Below are 20016 nucleotides of genomic sequence, written 5' to 3' on the forward strand. Positions count from 1 at the left end.
AACAGACATATACACCTAAGGCATAATATTATATAGCAACTACTTGAGATAAGGATTAAACCTTTGGAATTTGTAAAATTAGAGTTGAATTTGGTTGATCCTTTGACCAAACCACTAAATAGGAAATTAGTAGAAGAAACATCAAGGGGGATGGGGCTTATACCTAATCTAAAAGTCAACAGTGATGAGAACCTAACGTACTAGAAAGGAGATCCCATGAAGCAAGTTCATATGTGTATTAACAAATCACTTGTTGACTATAAGGTCTCTATCATCTATACTTATCTAAGAGTTCATCCCCATGGTGTAAATAAAAAACATTTTGCATTAACTAAGATTGAGTATTTACTTTAATGAATACCATATTCCTCGTGAATGGTGTGTTTAATAACAAAACACCTTGATGGATTCACCTATATGAGAGTATAGGTGGGGCCACTTCCTATAATAACTTAGGCAGGTTCTCTAAAGCTCTCATGAATATCCAGGCAAGTGCATGGCTTATTAGCACCAAACCATTTTGTACAACTCATAGTTGAGAAACCATTATGGATAATAAGTTCCTTGAATTATGTAAAGAAATAGTAGTTTATAAAAATTTATTTTCCCTAGGTTTCTATGACTTAATACTTATTTATCCTAAGATTGGTTCATATCCTATAGGCACCCATTCTGATGCATTTCATTCTAGTTTTCTTCTAATTATTAACTTCTTCACTCATACACTCTGTGGAGGATTGTAAGAAGGGTGTGTGAGTTACAACTGTTGTCAATCCCTTGGACTTGGCCCATCTGAGAGTGGTCAAGTCTTCTCAGTTAGAGAATAGATCAAGTCAAAAGACAATGTGTTTTTTTAAAAAAACATTAAATCTATTGTGATCATTCAACATCTATGGGAGAGTCTCGTTAGACTTTGCCTATAAAAAGTTGTGCTAATTAGAGTCTTGACACCATTTTTTTGTCTCTTTTGCACACTCTCTCTCTCAACAGAGTGATCTCTCTAGCTTTCCCTCTACACTCAACTTTCTCTTCAGTTTTTCTTGTACACTAGTGCTTTCTTCTATTTTGTTATAGCCATATCACACTGGTGCAACAATCTTGTAGTCTATATCCTGCTACACTTGTTCTTGCAGTTTGGTGTACTTATTCCTATAGCCTTCTATTGCAACTTGTTGCTACTATATCCATCTACTATTGTTGTAGTCTTCTACTACTCCTACTCATCTATTGCGGCTATATAATTTGCATAAGAAGCCTTTCACCCACGTCTAGTCTTACAACATAACATTGCATCTTCTTGTATATTGATGCAACAAACCACTCATACCATACCCAAGAGTGGTACAACCAACCTGTCATACTGCACTTAAGCCTCTTACAACCTCCCAATCACACAACTTTTTCAAACTTGTGTCTTTATAAGATAAATATATATTTACTCAACCACGCCTTCATAAGGAAAAGTATTGTCTTTGGGATATTTTTATTATATAATTGACGATCCATAGTTATTACCGCGTGTAATTATTATGCACTTCCTTCTTCTAGATTATAGAGAAAAATGGTAAAAAAAAAAAAAGTTCCAAATTTAGGTGATATATAGGTCATTTGATTAAAAGAGATGTGGAAAATACAAATTCAAAAGGATAACATCCATAAATGAAATATAATCTCATTCAAACAAAAATACCCTATAACAATTGTTAAATTCCTTCTCATATCAAGTACTTTTTGGATAAAAAGTTAAAATATAAAAATGTCAAAATAAGGTTATATGTGTAATTTTCAATATATGAAAGTTATTTTTTTTCAATTATGGATATCATCTCATTGGTTTTAATTAAATATTTCTTATATATGTTGACCGTATTTCTAGTCTTCTATGAAGGATTATATATGGAGTTCAGATAGTAACCAGAGTTGAGATAGTAACCATCTCCCTTTGAATATTAATTGTGGCTCAAACACAAAACTATTGATTCTTTTACACATTTGTTTATGGTAAGTACATTTTGGGATAAATTTTATTTAAAAAATCCAGGATCTAGAATTATAACGAAGTGTAATTAATGTGCTCTCTTTCCCAATTTGATATTAAATTTTGTCAGATGCCTATTTTCCTAAAAAAAAAAACGCCTTTTAGATTAAAAGAGCTTCTTCTAATCACTATCAAACGGAATCTAATGGTGGCTTATGTATGAAACCTAATTTGCAGTGTATGGTAGCAACACTAACAAATAAGATACACAAGAACTGACAATATAAATAAACAGAAACAGATAGCAGGACTTTATTCTTACTGTTTTGAAGACTTTATTTCAATCAATCAAATACATCTCATATGAATTCAAACAAGTGAACTCACTAGCTCTTCATCACTAATCAGGCCTGCCTGACTCTCTACCTGAAACCACAGGCATGAATAACCATGATTATCATAAATCAATACCTCAGATTTTAGGGGGAAAAAAAGAGGGAATTATAAATACATAAGAGGTCAAATAGTGATTAGATTTTAGGCTGACCATGGAAGTCTCAGTGAATGTAGGGATTGCGCCAGAAATTGGAGACGTCATAGTCCAATGGTAGCATCTCTTGATCTCCCAATACATTGACCATGTTTTCGTTCTGGATTTGTTGGTTTTGTTCCATAAATATTTGATTCTCCAGAGCCTCAATGGCGAGCTCAAAACTGGTCTTTTGAGCAGCACCAATAGCACTACCGGCAGCACCGGAGCCAAGAGCAGCACCAGCACCAACACCAGCACCAGCACCAGCACCATTAATACTGGAAAAAGGAAGAGAAACGACCCCCGGGACACCGCCACCACCAACATCTGAAAGAGCACCAATGCCTGAAACTGAATCTGTAGTACCTGGAGGAGCCGCATAAGCAGGAGCATCTACAACACCACAAAAAGTGCCAATTCCCGAAAGAACTGCACCAACACCAGCAAAAGCACCAACATTTGAAACACCCATACCCATACTCGCACCCGCTCCCACTACACCACTAACACCACCCACACCACCAATACCAGCAATAGTCCCCCCAATGCCTGCATTACTACTGCTACTACCCCCAGCTCCTGCTACTTGGGGCTGGGCAACGGGAACCAGACTCATCCTGTGCTTTACTCCCTCCAACTGATCATCAATTGCCCACATCAAATCCCCCAGGTCTCTGCTGTCTAAACCCTCCAACCGCTTACCACTCAAACACTGGGTCCTTAGATGTTCAATCTCGCTCTTCCTGTTTTTCTTCTGCTGTTTCCCCAGTTCGTCCCTCGCTTTGGTTATCCTCTGCCAGGTGAAATTTTCTTGGTTTAGGACCTTCTTAGTTTGGTCATTCTCCGGCCGGCTCTTGAAGTCAGCAAGCACTCGTTCGACCTCACTGGGGGAAGGCCAAACTTCAGGTTGTTGATGATAGGGGCTGTAGGTGATGGCACACGCATCAACGCCGCATAAAATACTGAGTTCTTTAACCTTTTTCATCAGACCCTTCACTCTTTTCTTGTATGTGGCTTTACGAGCGGTGTCGTTGACAATCCACTGAAGCTTAACCTTCTTCCTGGCCATTCTCTCAATGCTTAATTTCGTGATACCTTTGCCCCAACCCTCTAGTATATGTACCGGAGGTATTACGGGGAGACTTAATGGGTAAAATTGGAGTATCCTATAAATTGATGGTACAATTAATAGGTTCTGCTAATTTGGGGGACAAATTTTGGAGGGGTCCTGGTAATTATGTTTATGATGATTAGTTGGATTGATTAAGAAAATGGTTGGTTGGTCTGATGTTTTCCTTTTTCCACTCTTATCACTGAATCCAATAGGATATTTCTTTTAATCTCATTCCACCATTTGAATCCAATGTTAAAAATTTTACCAATTCTGTTTGAATTTTAGTATGATGAATGGCCCATTGACAAAACCAACACATTACAACTCATGTTGCATTGGAAAAAATTTTAATTACCTTATCACATCAACAATGAGTATGCCACATTAATACTCAATAAATTCCTTGCATTTTTTCTTCCGATTCCCTTGTTTTGAGACTTGGACCCCAACTTTTAAACATAGAAAAAGATCATGACCCTTTCTATTATTACATCTACAAACATTCAAACTTTATAAAATATTTGAGGGAAATAATGTTCAAATAAGATAATAATATTGGTTGCTACTTTGAAGATTAATATTATTCTATAAACTATATGCATAGTTTGTAATTGATCTATATTATACTTGTTTTCTGTTTTGAATTATCATGGGTTTTGGTTCTTATATTTCATAAATTGGCTTATATTACTATTTCTATCATTTGAGCACTTTTTCCTTGTGCATGCAATGAATATTAGTAAGCTAAAATTTGTGCTCTAACTCTTTACAATGTCTATTTTTGTATTAGTTTTTCTATTATATTGACACTATATTTTTTCACTTTATTTAGTTAGTTTATCAATTACTTGTCTAAATTTGGAGGCTAAGTTAAAATTTAGTTGATGTACACAATGTTGAATGTCGATTCATCAAAATTTTGGCAAGAGATTTAATTGATGAATATGAAAATTTTATAATTAGTTTACAAGAAAAATGCCAACATTTAATCACATTATTATCATCATTCCATAGATGGCAATCTATGTTAATTACATTAAAGTTGAGGAAGAAAATTTGAAGATTAGGGTATTCATGAATATCAAATTCATTAGGAAGGTAGAATGATAATCATACATGATCTTAAACAATGATTTGCTATCTATCGATTAATTTGACTAGATGTTTGATTGATCAAGCAAGTTGCTAATTGATTGAGCAACAAGTTGCTAATCGATTGGACAAGATTGTTAGGACATTGAGTCTTGTTTTATGTTGCCAATTTTGTTTCAATTTATGTTTGGTCATATAAGTCTTTTTAGATAGTGACTTGCTCTCCATTGAAGATCAAAGGTTTCTATTCGTCCAACCAAAAAATCGCAAGTACGCCTAAAAAAGTTTGGCTTGTGGCATATAAGGTTTGTTTGAGGTATAAAAGGTTTAGTTTTGTTTTTAAGCTTAAAATGTATTCAAAATGTTTTTTTCAAAAAACAGGGAGGCTCAAGCGATTAATCCCGCTCAAGCGGCTTAAGTCCACTCAAGCGGTCATAATAGTCCTGCAAAGTTTAGAAACGTATTTTGAATGAATTTCAATCAAACTCAAATCTAGAAACTTGAGATATTGAAATCTTTATGGCTATTGCCTATAAATACCTCCCTTGTAACCCTTTAAGGGTTTAAAGATCGGAGATTAGAAAGATCATAGAGATCTTAGAGTTTGTTTGAGACCTCTTATTCTTTAGAGGTACTCTTTGAGGGAAAAGCCTTATTGCCACACCATTCCCATTCTCTTATTCAAGGATTTGATTCTTTGAATTATTGTTTGAAGACCGTAATTCCTTCGGAGGGACCGAAGGATCTACTAGGAAGCAACAAGTAGTTATTGTGTCACGAATGTGGATCAAGTTGCAGGTACTAAAGAGTAAGTCTTTAGGATAAAGCAACCAGGTAAATCTATGTGACTTGATTTCGAATAGTGGATTTCGATTGATAGGTCTTAGACCTCATGGTTTTTTATCTCCATAGTTTATGTGGGTTTTCCATGTAAAAATCTTATGCCTCATTGTCTATTTCTTTATATTTTATATTACATTTGAATTGCCTATAATAGGTTAATTTGTTTTAATCCAATATCTTGCAAGACTATTCAAAAAGGTTTATATGTATTCTTTCATCTATTCTAGTTGAAGATATTACATATATTGGATTGACTGGCTAATTGGTTATTGAGTTTTTTTAATTGGTTATCTTATGGTGGTTATACCTATAACCAATTATTGATTGGTTGGGATCATTATTGAGCTTGTTAGGTTGGTCATTCTGGTAGTGATTATTATTATCCCTAACATAGTTCAACATATATTGTTAATCTTTAAATTTCAATTAACCATAAAAATCAGATTTTTAATTGGGGTGAAATCCTATTTGAATATCCAAGTTATCCCTATAATATCTTAGGATAAGAAAAGTGATTATAATTTACAAATATTGTTTTAAATTTTTTAAATCACCTATTCATGCCACCATTTCCCCCTCCCCCCACCCTATGGGTGTTCCCTATTAGACTTTCGGTTATTATTAGTAGTATTCAAAGCAATACCCATTTTTCAATTGGTATTAGAGTAGGACAAAAAATCGATTCTTTATCATGTTGATTAAAAATCCAATTTTTATTGTTTATATTATTTAAAAATCAAAATTTTATTGATCCTGTAAGTTTGATATGGAACAATCTAAAAGTGGTGCTCCTTTGAATAGTCCACCCTATTTTGATGGGAATAATTATTCTCATTGGAAAGCATGAATGATGGTTTTCCTTAAAATGCAAGGTGAAAGGGTGTGGAACTTAGTTGAATATGGTTGGGGATCACCATTGATCCTTGATGCTAAAGGAAGATCTATAGGAGAACTTAAACCTAAACATGAATGGGACAAAGTTGACAATGAAGGTAGTGAAGGTAATGTTAGGGCTTTATTTAGAATATTCAATGGAGTCAGTTGAATATGATTGGGGACCACCATTAATCCTTGATGCTCAAGGAAGATCTACAGGAGAATTTAAACCTAAACATGAATAAGGCAAAGCTGACAATGAAGGTAGTGAAGGTAATGTTAGGGCTTTATTTAGTATTTTTAATGGAGTCTTTCAAAATGAGTTTCACAGGATAGCAAATTGTAATCATGCAAAGGAAGTATGGGATATTCTTCAAGTCACTCATGAAGGTATGTCTACTATAAAGATTTCTAAATTGCAAATGTTTGCTTCTAAGTTTGAGAATATTAGGATGCATTAAAATCAAACTTTTTCTTCCTTTTATTCAGAATTGAGTGATATTGTAAATTCTTCATTTAACCTTGGAGAACCTATTCCTAATTCTAAGGTAGTTAGGAAAATATTGAGATCTCTTCCAAAGAGATTTAGACCTACAATAATTGTCATAGAACAGACTCAGGACATTGACTCCATGAGAGTTGATGAATTACAGGATCCATTCAAACATATGAAATGACCCTACCTAATTCTCATAAGCTTAAAGACTTTGCCTTTAAAGCTTCTAAGAATGAGGAAAAAGATATTGAAATACCATATGATATAACTCATGATTAATTGACACATATGGCAAAAGAATTAAAAGGGTCATAAGATTCAACAAAAGCTTTTATAAGAATCGAGAATCTGGAAAAGGAAAAAGATCAAATGAATAATCATCTAATGAGAAAGAAAAAGGTTCCTCCAAAGGTAAGAAAGTTGAATGCTTTAATTGTGGAGGTGTGGGACACTATTCTCAAGAGTGTCCTAGCCTTAAAAATATCAGAAAGTCTATGCAAGCAACATGGAGTGATTTAGATTTTGAACACATTGCTTCTACAACTTTTGAAGATGCAAGGTACAATCCCAATGACATGTTAGCTTTTGTTGCATCTATGAAACATGAGAATGATTCTAATTGTGATAGTGATAGTGGTGATGATGAGTTTACTGATGAACAAAAGGTTAAATTCTTTGACAATCTTGTTATTGAGCATGAAATATTAATTAAGAGTCATATGAAAAATCATGAAGTTCTTGATGCTCATAAAAATAAGATTGATGTACTTAATGCTGAAAAATCTAATTTACTTAAGGAAATTAGATTTCTTAAATTTGAGCATCATTCTCTCCTTGAGAAAAATAATGTCCTCACTTAATAAATCAAGAATAATAAGTTTTCTTCATCTATGAATGAAAATTTTCACCCTGGAACTAAAGTGCTTAATGAAATACTTGATAAATGCAAAACTCATGGTAACAAAAGAGGTTTAGGGTATATCAACAAAGATGAAACTCCCTATAGTGGAGAAATTTTGTTTGTCAAAGGTAAGGATGATACCCCTAACCAAGTAGAATCTCCTAAAAAACATCACTATGCATACACTATAAGAAAACTAGACACTCTCAATTTAAATGTTACACTAAGTTTCTAGAAATGTGTTGAAACTCAAATGAATAGACTTATGAATGATTTTAATTCCCTTAAAAATAACATCTTAAATAATGGGAAGGAGAATAAAACCAATCAGAAACCTATAAGTCAATCTAGTTTCTCCAAGTTACCACCTAGGACTAAGCAAGTTCAATTAAGAAATGATAAGTCCAAATTTCAAGTTGTGTTAAATGCTCTTAAAGTTAAATCTTCTAGTAAGTGGTACCTTGATAGTGGGTGCTCTAGACACATGATAGGAGACAAATCCTCTTTCACTTCTTTGGAAAACTATGATGGTGGGGTTGTTACTTTTGGAGATGGAAACCTAGTTAAAATGAAAGGCAAGGATAGTATAGTTCTCCATGGTTGTCCCAAACTAGATGAAGTGTTATGTGTTGAAGGACTCAAAGAAAACCTTCTAAGCATTAGTCAAATGTGCAATAAAGACCATAAAGTGAATTTTCACTGAGACCTATGCGAGGTAGTTAATAAAGAGAGAAAGGTAATTTTTATGCAATAAAACCTAACTCTAGAACACCTCTTATGTGCAGTAAGGCTAAGCTTGATTCTATTGAGTTCTAGCATAGAAGACTAGGTCACATAAACTATTGGGATCTTGTGCACTTAGTGAATATTGAAAAAGTTATAGGTATCCCTAAACTTAGTGGTGAACCTAAACCCATTTGTGGTAAGTGCTTGAAAGGAAAACAAACTAGGAGTTCACACAAAAAGGTTAAGGAGATAAGGACAGCTAGACCTTTAGATCTTCTTCACATGGATCTTATAGGTCCAATGCGAACTAAAAGCAGAGGTGGCAAGAGATATGTCCTTGTGGTAGTAAATGATTTTTCAAGATACTCCTTTGTGAGTTTTCTAAGGGAGAAATATGAGGCCATAGAACATTTGAAGTCTTTATTCAATAGAATACAAATAGAAATTGGTCATCAAATTATAAGGATTAAGAGTAAAAAGGGGAGAGAGTTTGACAATATGGATGTTGACCTCCTTTATGAATCAAAAAGGAATTAAACATGAGTTTTCAGCCCTTTTCTCAATAGAATGGAGTAGTTGAAAGAAAAAATAGAGGACTACAAGAGATGACTAGGGTGATGATTTACATGCATAATACCCCTATGAAATTTTAGGCAGAAGCTATTAATACTACTTGTTATACTATTAATAGGATTTTTCTTAGACCAGGAATAAAGATGACATCTTATGAATTATAAACTAGGAGAAAACCTAACCTTAAGTATTTTAGGACTTTTGGTAGTGAGTGCTACATTCTTATGGATGGGGAGAACCTTATAAAGTTTGATGTTAAACCTAATGTAGGTATCTTCCTAAGTTATTCTACTATGAGTAAAGCCTATAGGTTTTATAATCAAAATTCATAAGTCATCCAGAAATCTTCTAATGTAGTTATAAATGATACTAAGTATGATCATGATATAATTGATAATCAAATTTCAACCCAAGAATCAATTGGGGATAACCCTAAAGACTTGAAGACTATTAAAGATAACCCTAATGATATCCCTGAAAAAGACATCGACCCTAACAATGATAAAGTTGTACCTCTAGGTGACACTCCTAAAGAAATAAGGGATAAGCATAGATCCAGAATACCTAAGAACCACCCAATCTCAAATGATATAGGTAATATGAATGAACTTGTGGTTACTAGGAGACAATTAAGATTAAATGAAATGGGTCTTGTTTGCTATACCTCCCAATTAGAGCAAAAGAATGTGGAAAAAGCTTTAAGAGATGAATCTTGGACTATTGCACTTCAAGAAGAGTTAAATCAATTCATTAGGAATGATGTGTGGTATTTAGTCCCTAGGCCTAACGATAAACACGTCATATGTACAAAATTGATATTTAAGAACAAACAAGATGAAAATCAGGTCATTGTGAGAAACAAAGCAAGACTAGTTGACCAAGGATAATCATAGATAGAGATGAATGATTATGAAGAGACATTTGTACCCCTAGTTAGATTAGAATCAATTAGAATACTTTCAGTGATATAATGCTCCTTGAGGATAAAGCTTTACCAAATGGATCTCAAAAGTGCTTTTCTAAATGGAATTTTAAGTGAAGAAGTTTATGTTGAGCAACCTAAGGGTTTCGAGGATCTAAAATTCCCCAATCATGTCTATAGGTTGAAAAAAGCTCTTTATTGGATTAAAGCAAGCTCCTAGAGCTTGATATGAGAGGCTTACAACCTATCTTTTGGAGAAAAGGTTTGAAAGATGGGAAGTTGATAGAACCTTGTTTATAAAAAAGCCTAATGATGAGTTGTTAGTAATTCAGATTTATGTTGATGATATTGTTTTTGGAGCTACCTTTAGTAACATTGCCCTTAGTTTTGTAGAAGAGATGAAGACTGAATTCAAGAAGAGCATGGTAGGTGAATTAACCTTCTTTCTAGGATTGCAAATTAGGCAACTAAAAGATGCAATTTTTCTTTCTCAATCCAACTATGCTAGGGAAGTTGTGAAGAAATTCGAACTAGAATCCTCTAAACACTCTAGGACACCTATGAGCACTACCACTAAGCTTGGCAAGGATTCATCTGGAAAAGATGTTGAGCAAAAGCTTTATAGAAGTATGATAGGAAGCTTACTTTACCTCGCTGCTAGTCATCCTAACATATCTTTTAGTGTTGGAGCTTGTGTTAAGTATCAAGCAAACCCCAAAAAGTCACACTTAATGTATATTAAAAGAATTATTCGTTATATAAATGAGACTCTTAATTATGGTTTGTGGTATCCCTATGACTCTTATCTTGTGATTGTTGGATATTCCGATGTTGACTGGGTCAGTAATGTTAAGGATAGAAAAAACACATTTGGTGCTTCTTGTTTTTTTTTATTAGTGATTGTCTTGTGGCTTGGCTTAGTAAGAAATAAAACTCTATATTTTTATCTACTGTTGAAGCTGAGTATATTGTTGTTGGGAGTTGTTGTACACAACTCTTGTGGATGAAGCAAATGCTTAAAGACTATAGAATTGAACAAGGAACCATATGCATACACTATGACAACTTTAATGTTATAAATATCTCAAAGAATCCTATTCTTTATTCCCGTACTAAGAATATTGAAATCCGTCATCATTTCATTAATGATCTTATTGAAGGGAAGGTTGTTTCTCTAAAATTTGTCCCCACTAAACATTAATTGGCAAATATTCTTACCAAACCCCTAAATTCTCTTAGATTTAAGTACCTTTGAAAATCCATAGGCATATGCCTAATCAATAGATCTTCATAGGTATAGGCTTCCAAGGTGTTAAGCTTAATGTTTATATCTTTTTGTTTCCTTTGGCCTTATTTTGTTTTGGGCATATGCTTTTTGTTTATTTACTTGATATATTAGCATGATTCATAATGTTTCAAGTTTGTTATTTAGAAAAATATACTATATCCATAAGATTTGATGTGGATGGAATCATTGATATTTGTTAATCACTATTGATGTATTTGATACTCAATAATTAAATGTCTTTGTATGTGAGAAATTCAATATAGATTACATCTTGTACTTGATCAAGGGGGAGATTTCTTAAGTTCAACTCATGAAGTAGACTTTGATTGCTATGGAAGGATTCGTTGTCTTACTGAAATCTTAATATCCACATACCTTGTTTGATTATGATCATTATTTGCTTCCTGAGGTGAGTCGGTACAAAATATTGAATATTTGGTTAAGCATAACTCTTTTACTCTTGTCCAAGATTCATGCTCTTAAAGGTATGCTACTCATTTGCAACATTTGGAAACACCCCCAAAATGGAAACAAAGGCAACCATGAATGAAAACAAAAAAGAAAAATCAATTGAGCATGGTGTATAATGCCTTCACTTTCAAAAGAAAAAGATATCATAGTAAGAGGGACTCAAGTTTTGCTAGATATAGATCAACGAGGCCATGTTAAACAGAAATCTAGTGATCTTAGTTCAAATTGATGGGATCTGTTCTTTAATTTGACCAAAGGCTTGATTAGATCTCTTCTAAGTGGTCAATTTCGAAATATAGAACTAGACAGTAAGTCATATTCCCTTGAAAATCAATTCTTATGTTTCTATGTTAACTCTCTTATACATTGATGGTTATGTATTGGGTTTTCGAAACTAAGATTATGATTAACTTTGACCTTTGATCTTGAAACTTCATTCTTGCTTGGATTGATGTGTACTATTTGAAGTAACTTACTTCATCTATGACTAATTGAGCTAATATTGAAAGTTTATGAACTTAATTGTCTGCTCTTTTTCATTTAAAATTTGTTTCAATTGGTGTCAATCCTTGTCTATATGTTAGCTAGTTAAGTCTTTTACCCCCAATTAGAATTCAATTTAGGCTCTAGTTGCTCAATCACTGCATTTAGTATCTTTACTGCTCAAGTGCTCAAGCCACGTCCAACGTCTCTACCGCTCAAGCACTTTAAGTTGCATCTAGTGTCACATCCATCGAGCGTCCCACTCAAGCATTAATCTGTATCCAGCGGTATGCTTGAGCATAAAAACTCTTACAGCGTGCCTTTTGACATTTCAAGTGTTTTACTATTCTCTCAAGCATTTTGGGACTTTGTTTTTTTGTCATTTGAGGTCAATTTTATTTGTTTTTCGAGTTTTTAACTTCATAGTATTATTATATGCATCATTTAGAATAGTTCTAGTGGTTTAGTTTTTCCTTGAAATTTTCTCAATTTTTGTGTCCTTTTGGTACTCTCTTAGATATGGCTAAGGTGACCCCATCTGGGACACCTGAACCCGTCAGGGTTTTTCATTTCAGGTTCCTTTCGACCCTATGGCTTTACCAATGGATTGTTTACCCTGTTAGAAGCCCCTAGTTCGATATTATTCATCTGTCCATTGTCATCACATTAAGTTTATGGGTTCATTTCTTCCTCTAACCCTAAAACCTCATAGAATCATATTCTACAGAGATGGTGTCAGTGAAAGTTAACTCAATCAAGTTTTGATGCATGAGATGGATTTTACAAGAAAGGTTTGTGCATCATTAAAGGATGGGTGGCGCTAGCTCTTCCCATGCATATACTTTAGCATCACCATATCCAAAATATTTTTCGTCTTCACCTATGGAAGATTTCTCTTGTTTTTATAATGGATATGCGCTTTGAGTTTTGCTCCATCGCCACCTGATGCTTAGTTATCTTGTTTCTCTTTATGTTCATTTATTGATCTGGATTGTATTTATTGTTTATCCTATGTGTGTGTGTGTGTGTGTGTGTGTGTGTGTGTGTGTGTGTGTGTGTTGTTGATCTTTCTCCTCATCTTTTATGTGCTTTCACGTGTTTATATTTCTATTACTTGTCATTTTTATGACAAAAAGAAGGAGATAATTGCATATTTAACTCTTTTAAAAAAGATAAGAAGGGAAGAACATTGAATATTTAATTCACCTAAAAATGAGAGTTAAAATGGTGAAAACAAAAACTCCTTAATTTAGGGGGAGTCAGTTTTTTTTTTAATTCTTTGAATTCTTCAATTCATTAATTAAGGGAATTTAATTGAAATATTGGAGGAAATTAAACATGAGACATTAGAGTAAACCAAATCAACCTTAGAAAGCATGACTTTAGAGTTCAAGAGAGATACCTGACAGGGATGCTTCATGAAGAATATTACTATTAGAATTGTCTATCTCTCTAGAACCAATCCTAGTTGCACGAGCTACTTCCCATGGTTATCACTGCCTATTTTCTGGTTGAAGATAAATCCTTAAGCATCATAGTTGATCTATTATGTCTTATCTAGCTTCTATTATGTTTGGTTGGTTTATATATATTCAAATTCCTTTTGATCTTTGCTTTGTACCTTGGTGTCATTACAAGAATCTATTCCTTTTTCATCCTTACACAAGGCATCAAGCAAAGTCTCCAACTATCCTATTTTGCTTTCACGATATTATTTTATTCCTCACACTATTTTACCTTTAGTATAGTTTTTTGTGTGTACAGGTTACAAGGTTGGAAGATAAGTACTACAAAGCGTTGCAAAGCTTTCCTTTACTTTAGTTTTAAGTGAGTGTTAATATATGTTATGTAAACTCCATTATGAGAGTATGGGTGGGTTTATGTAATAATGTTTTGTCACAAAATTGCTAAAGGGGGAGATTGTTAGGACATTTAGTCTTGTTTCATATTATCAATCTTGTTCCAATTTATGTTTTGTCATAGAAGTCCATTTTGATGGTGACTTGTTTTCCATTGAAGATCAATGGTTGTTGTTCGTCCAACCAAGAAGTCACAGGTACATCTAAAAAAGTTTGGCTTGTGGCATATAAGGCTTATTTGGGGTATAAAAGGTTCGGTATCGTTTTTAAGCTTAAAAGATTTTCAAAATGATTTTTCAAAAAACAGGGACCGCTCAAGTGGTTAGAATGCTTAAACAACCTAAGTCCACTTAAGCGGTCATGATAGTTCTACCAAATTTAGAAACGTGTTTTGAATAAATTTCAATCAAACTCAAATCTAGAAACTTGAGACACCAAAATCCTTATGGATTTTACCTATAAATACCTTCCTTTAAGGGTTAGAGATCAGAGATTAGAAATATCATAGAGATATTAGAGTTCGTTGGAGGCCTCTTATTCTTTAGAGGTACTCTTTGAGGGAAAAGCCTTATTGCCACATCATTCCCACCATTCCCATTATCTCATTCAAGATTTTGATTCTTTAAATTGTTGGTTGAAGATCATAATCCCTTCAAAAGGACTTGAGGATTTACTAGGGAACTATAGGTAGTTGTTGCATCACAAACGTGGATCAAGTTGTAGGTACTAGAAAGTAAGTCTTTAGGGTAAAGCGGGTAGGTAAATTTGTGTGACTTGATTTCGAATGGTGGATTTCAATTGATAGGTCTTCAACCTCGTGGCTTTTTATCTTCATAGTTTGTGGGGGTTTCCCACGTAAAAATCTTATGTCTCATTGTCTATCTTTTTATATTTGACATCATGTTTGAATTACCTAAATATGTTAATTTGTCTTAACCCAATATCTTGCAGGGCTTTTCTAAAAGGTTTATATTTATTCTTGCATCTATTCTGATTGAAAATATTAAATATATCTGATTGATTGGTTAATTAATTATTGAATTTGTTGAATTGGTTATCTTATGATGGTTATAATTATAACCAATTATTGATTTGTTGGAATCATTATTGAGTTTGTTAAGTTGGTCATTGTGGTAGTGATTATTATTATCCCTAACATAGTTCAACATATACTTTTAATCTTTGGATATCAATTAACCATAAAAATCATATTTTTAATTAAATCCTATTTTTAATTGGGGTGAAATCTTATTTGGATGTCCACGTTATCCTTATAATATCTTGGGATAAGAAAAGTGATTATAATTTACAAATATTATTTTAAATCACTCATTCACCCCCTCTGAGTGTTCCCTTTTGGACTTTTGGTTATTATTAGTGGTATTCAAAGCAATACCCATTTTTTTCAATATTAATATATGATATAAATTATTTTTATATATTGAATAAAATAATATATTTTTTATTTTTAAAGTTTAAATATTTTAATCATCAATATTACTAAACACAAGAGAAATTTTTATTTTTTAAAATAAAAAATATTGGAATATGATATAATTTTTATTTTAAACATTGAAAATAATATACATTCCATATTATTTTTTTATTCATTTCATAAATATAATATAATATAATATATCTCATTGGATATGCTACCTTAAAATATCATATTCATAGCATACATATATCTAAGGATGTCATATCCCATTGAAAATCATATCCTAATATATGTATTTTCTATCCAATAAGATATGATATCTTAGGATATACATATCATATCATATCCTACCAATCAAATGTAATCTAAAGGTATGTTTGGTTGGTCGGATATGACATGGGATAAGATAAGAGAATGGATAATATCATATCCCATGTTTGGTTAATGATAGGATAGTATAAGTTATTGCATTACTTATCATATCTTATGTTCAACCAAACATGTAATAGGATAAGGGGTGAGATATATTATCCACCATTTTTTTATCCTTTTTACATAGGATATGTTAATCTCATGCTAAGATATAAAATATGCATATTGCATTTATCATAAATTTTTTTATCAATTTTGTATTTTTTTTTATATACTCATTTTGCAAAATAAATTTTTTTATTATAAATTAAATTTATGGTTAAAAAAAACTAAAAAATATTTATAAAATAATATTAATATATGATATATAAATTATTTTTATATATTAAATAACATAATGTAAAAAATTTCATTTATAAAATTTAAATATTTTAATCATGAATATTATTAAATATAAGGGATTTCATTTTCTAAATAGAAAATATTGGAATGTGATACATTTTTTATTTTAAATATTGAAAATAATATATATTCCATATTATTTTTTTTATCATTTCACAAATTAAATATAAACATAATATAATATAACATATCATATTGGATATGCTACCTTAAAATATCATGTCCATAAGATATATATATATCTCACGATATCCTATCCAATTACAAATTATATCTTAGGATGTGTATTTCTTATCCAATGGGATATGATATTCTAGAAAACACATATTTTATCATAGCCTATCTCGCCAACAAATGTAGCCTAAATATATATAAGGTGGATATGTATCCTAATATAGCTAAATGAATTAAACAAGTTGAGTATTCAAAATTGAATAAGATTTTTTCATGTTTAACTCTAGGAATTACATTCCTTCACAATACCATTTTTAAGTCTATTTATTTTTTTATTAATATGAAAGTAATTGTATTTTTGTCTTCATAAAAATTTATATCATTCACTGGGAATTTTATTTGGAACCCATTCATTTCCTTTTTAGAAATGCTCTTAATATGTCTTCCTTTCTTAGGCCCTCTTTGGATTTATTTATAAGAAAATAAGATCTCTTTTTAACTTTAGTAAGAGTTTCTATCCCCGCTAGATTAATTTAAAAAAAAAAAAACAAAACTTGTGATTTAAAAAACGAGTTGAAGATTGAAGTTAAAAAAATTATTACTTTTTATACTAGTTTTATTTTGATTTATAGAAGAAATTCTTTCATTGGTAATAAAACTTTTACAATAATATTCTTCACAAGCTAAAACTTTGTTAAAGTATTGGTGGATTTCAAATTAGCTAAAGTTTGTGGATTTCAAAACAATTCAAGTCAATGGATTTCAAACAGTTTCAAGTTCATCTTCCTATAAATAGAGTTATTTAGTTCATCATAAGGAAGAACAAGAAATACGAAGAGTGAAGATTACCAAGAGAAAAAAAATATCAAGAGAGCCTTCTTAGTTTAGTCTCCCTCTCCTTTTAAAAACACTTTCATTTGTAATCAACTTTCCTTGCAATCAAAAGTCTTGTATTAAGTTCAAGTTCTAGATTCAAATGTTTTGTACCAAAGTATTATTTTTTATATATAACTTCATTTAATATTCAATTTTTGTACAAAATTGATTTTGATTTATAAACTATTTTATGTCTTGGGTTGAAATGGCATCAAAATCAAGTTCTACTTAAGAACTAACTGATATTACGATTTGGAACATTCTATAATAATTGATTGAGTCCTAAGTTAGTTTAAATTGAATTTTCTATGAACAGTTTGGTCAACCTAGATGGCAATGTTTGAAAGGTAGAAGGAGCATAAGTCCTATATTGATGTGCTTATGGTGGTTCCTATTAATAAAATTATTTGAATTCAACAAATGATAAGATTGTGATTATTTTTTATGATAATAAATAATATGATAAAAAAATTAAGTGGAGCTAGTTCTTCTGAATCTCTTTGGTCTAATAATAGTTCTACATCTGCATCTTATAATTCTATATATTCATATACATCATCATTTAGTGAAAACATCATTAATAGTCAAGAAACAAATGTAGTTCAAATACATAGTCGATTACATAATTGGTCAATTCCCCACATGAACATTAATATAATTTATCAACAAGGTAAATTTGAATTATTGCAAAATTATGCAATAAAAACTGAACAAACTATTTCCCTTAATTAAAATTTAGAAAGTTCACAATTATTGAGTCATAATACTATTAATCAACCTAGGAGAAAATTTAATTATATTCATATGAGAATAGTTCAACTAGTAATCAAACCCTTGTTTCACTTAGGTCTTGATATTCTTGTATTTGTCTACCTAATAGACACTAAAACAACAAAATTTACTAATTATGTCCTTAGTATGATTGATTTAAACCTTGCAAATGGTTTCATTTATTTCAACTGTTTTCCAAATTTTTCAATGAATTTAAATGAGCCAATTATTTTGTCAAGTCAAACTTTAAACATTAAAACAAAAAATATGAATTTTATAGAAGAAGCTCAAACAATAGTAATAATTTATAGGATATATTACAAAATAATAACTATTCAATTAAATCCTATAGTTGTCAATAATGAAATATTACTGTTACAATATAATCCCCGTAATACTCAAAGTTTTTGTTCTTAAAAAACTCAAATGGAATGAAATTACTTGAGGGGGTCAATGGGAATTAAAAGATTTAACAAATCCAAAACTCATCAAACCTTTAACAAATGCTACAGAAAACATACAACACACAAATGGTATTGTTCAAATAGAATTTGGTCAATCTTCAATATATTTATTTTCTCGAATTTCTTCCAAAACAACTCTCTACTTCAAATACAAATTTAAATAGTGTCATTTTTACTCCAAATATTCTTATTCCTATTTATCAAAAATAAGAATCTCTAATAATATCATCTATTCATTCAAATACATGTCCATTTCAAGTAAATATTATTCAAAAACGAAATTACAAAAAATCTCATTTTATTTCTAATACTAATTGGATTAAATTAGATTTTTTTTTTCTCCTTACAATGATGCTAAAAGAGTCTATTTCAAAACTCTTTATCCTTATGCTAGAAATGCTTTAAGAAAACAACATGAAAATTATATGGAAGAAATCAAAAGGACAATTCTTTTTTTCCATTGGTTTTTCAAATTTAGGAAGCCCCATTGTGTTATAACTTTAACAACAGAATCAAGATCACAACAATCATTAAGTCATTCATCCCTTATTTAAAAAGATAAAAATAATTTCAAGACTAACTATGGAATTTGGTTTACAACCACCCTAAATAATCATCAATTCAATTTTGACAATAACTCAACTTCCGTTTCGCTCTTCACTCTTCAAAAATTTAAAAAACAAAATATGACCAAAATCCCTTAATTTACAAAAATATTAGATAAGTCCAACAATAATTAAATTATACAAATCATTCTCTCTAACATTTGTGTCAACAAATAACTTTTTTTTTCTTTCTTTTGCCCTATGAGGAAAGGTAGGAGAAACATCAAAACCAATTTTATCAATAAGAGTTTCTATCCCTATTAGATTAATTTTATTAAAAAAAAAACTTATGATTTTAAAAAGAAAGTTAAACATGGAAATTAAAAAAAAAAATACTTTTCATACAAGCTTTATTTTGACTTATATAAGAAATTCTTTCATTGTTAATAAAATATTTTCAATAACATTTCTCACAAGCTAAAAACTCTCTCTCACTCTTTCTCCCTCTCACACACACAACTTTGAAATTTAGTATGAACTTCTATGTCTATTTGAATATTATCTCTCTCTCTCTCAACTTTGAAATTTAGTTTGAACTTCTATGTCTATTTGAATATTTTTATTTATGGAAGTTGTATTTCAACTTATACAATAAGTTTTTCATGTTTAATAAACTATTATAATAATATTACCCTTTAAAAATTGTATCTTTGAATTCCATTGTAGCATCCCATTAAAGCAAAAAACATAGAAATATGCCAGAGGGGCTCTTATTCACATCCAAAGAAGATGATGGTTAGGGGAAGGAGATAAAGAAGGG

General features: G+C 31.2%; 1 protein-coding gene across 1 annotated transcript; it reads right to left on the minus strand.

The window, feature by feature from the left end:
- Positions 1–2535: 2535 nt before the first annotated feature.
- LOC117929781 (agamous-like MADS-box protein AGL86) lies at positions 2536–3579 on the minus strand. Its single transcript, XM_034850192.1, has one exon. It carries the CDS (start codon positions 3577–3579, stop codon positions 2536–2538), a length of 1044 nt encoding a protein of 347 aa, XP_034706083.1.
- Positions 3580–20016: the final 16437 nt, after the last annotated feature.

The sequence above is a fragment of the Vitis riparia genome, chromosome 2 (genome assembly GCF_004353265.1).
Source record: "Vitis riparia cultivar Riparia Gloire de Montpellier isolate 1030 chromosome 2, EGFV_Vit.rip_1.0, whole genome shotgun sequence".
In the NCBI taxonomy this organism is placed as follows: domain Eukaryota; kingdom Viridiplantae; phylum Streptophyta; class Magnoliopsida; order Vitales; family Vitaceae; genus Vitis; species Vitis riparia.

Bases quoted from the DNA above. Each gene is read 5' to 3' on its own strand.
- LOC117929781 (XM_034850192.1), bottom strand. From the start codon at position 3,579: ATGGCCAGGAAGAAGGTTAAGCTTCAGTGGATTGTCAACGACACCGCT.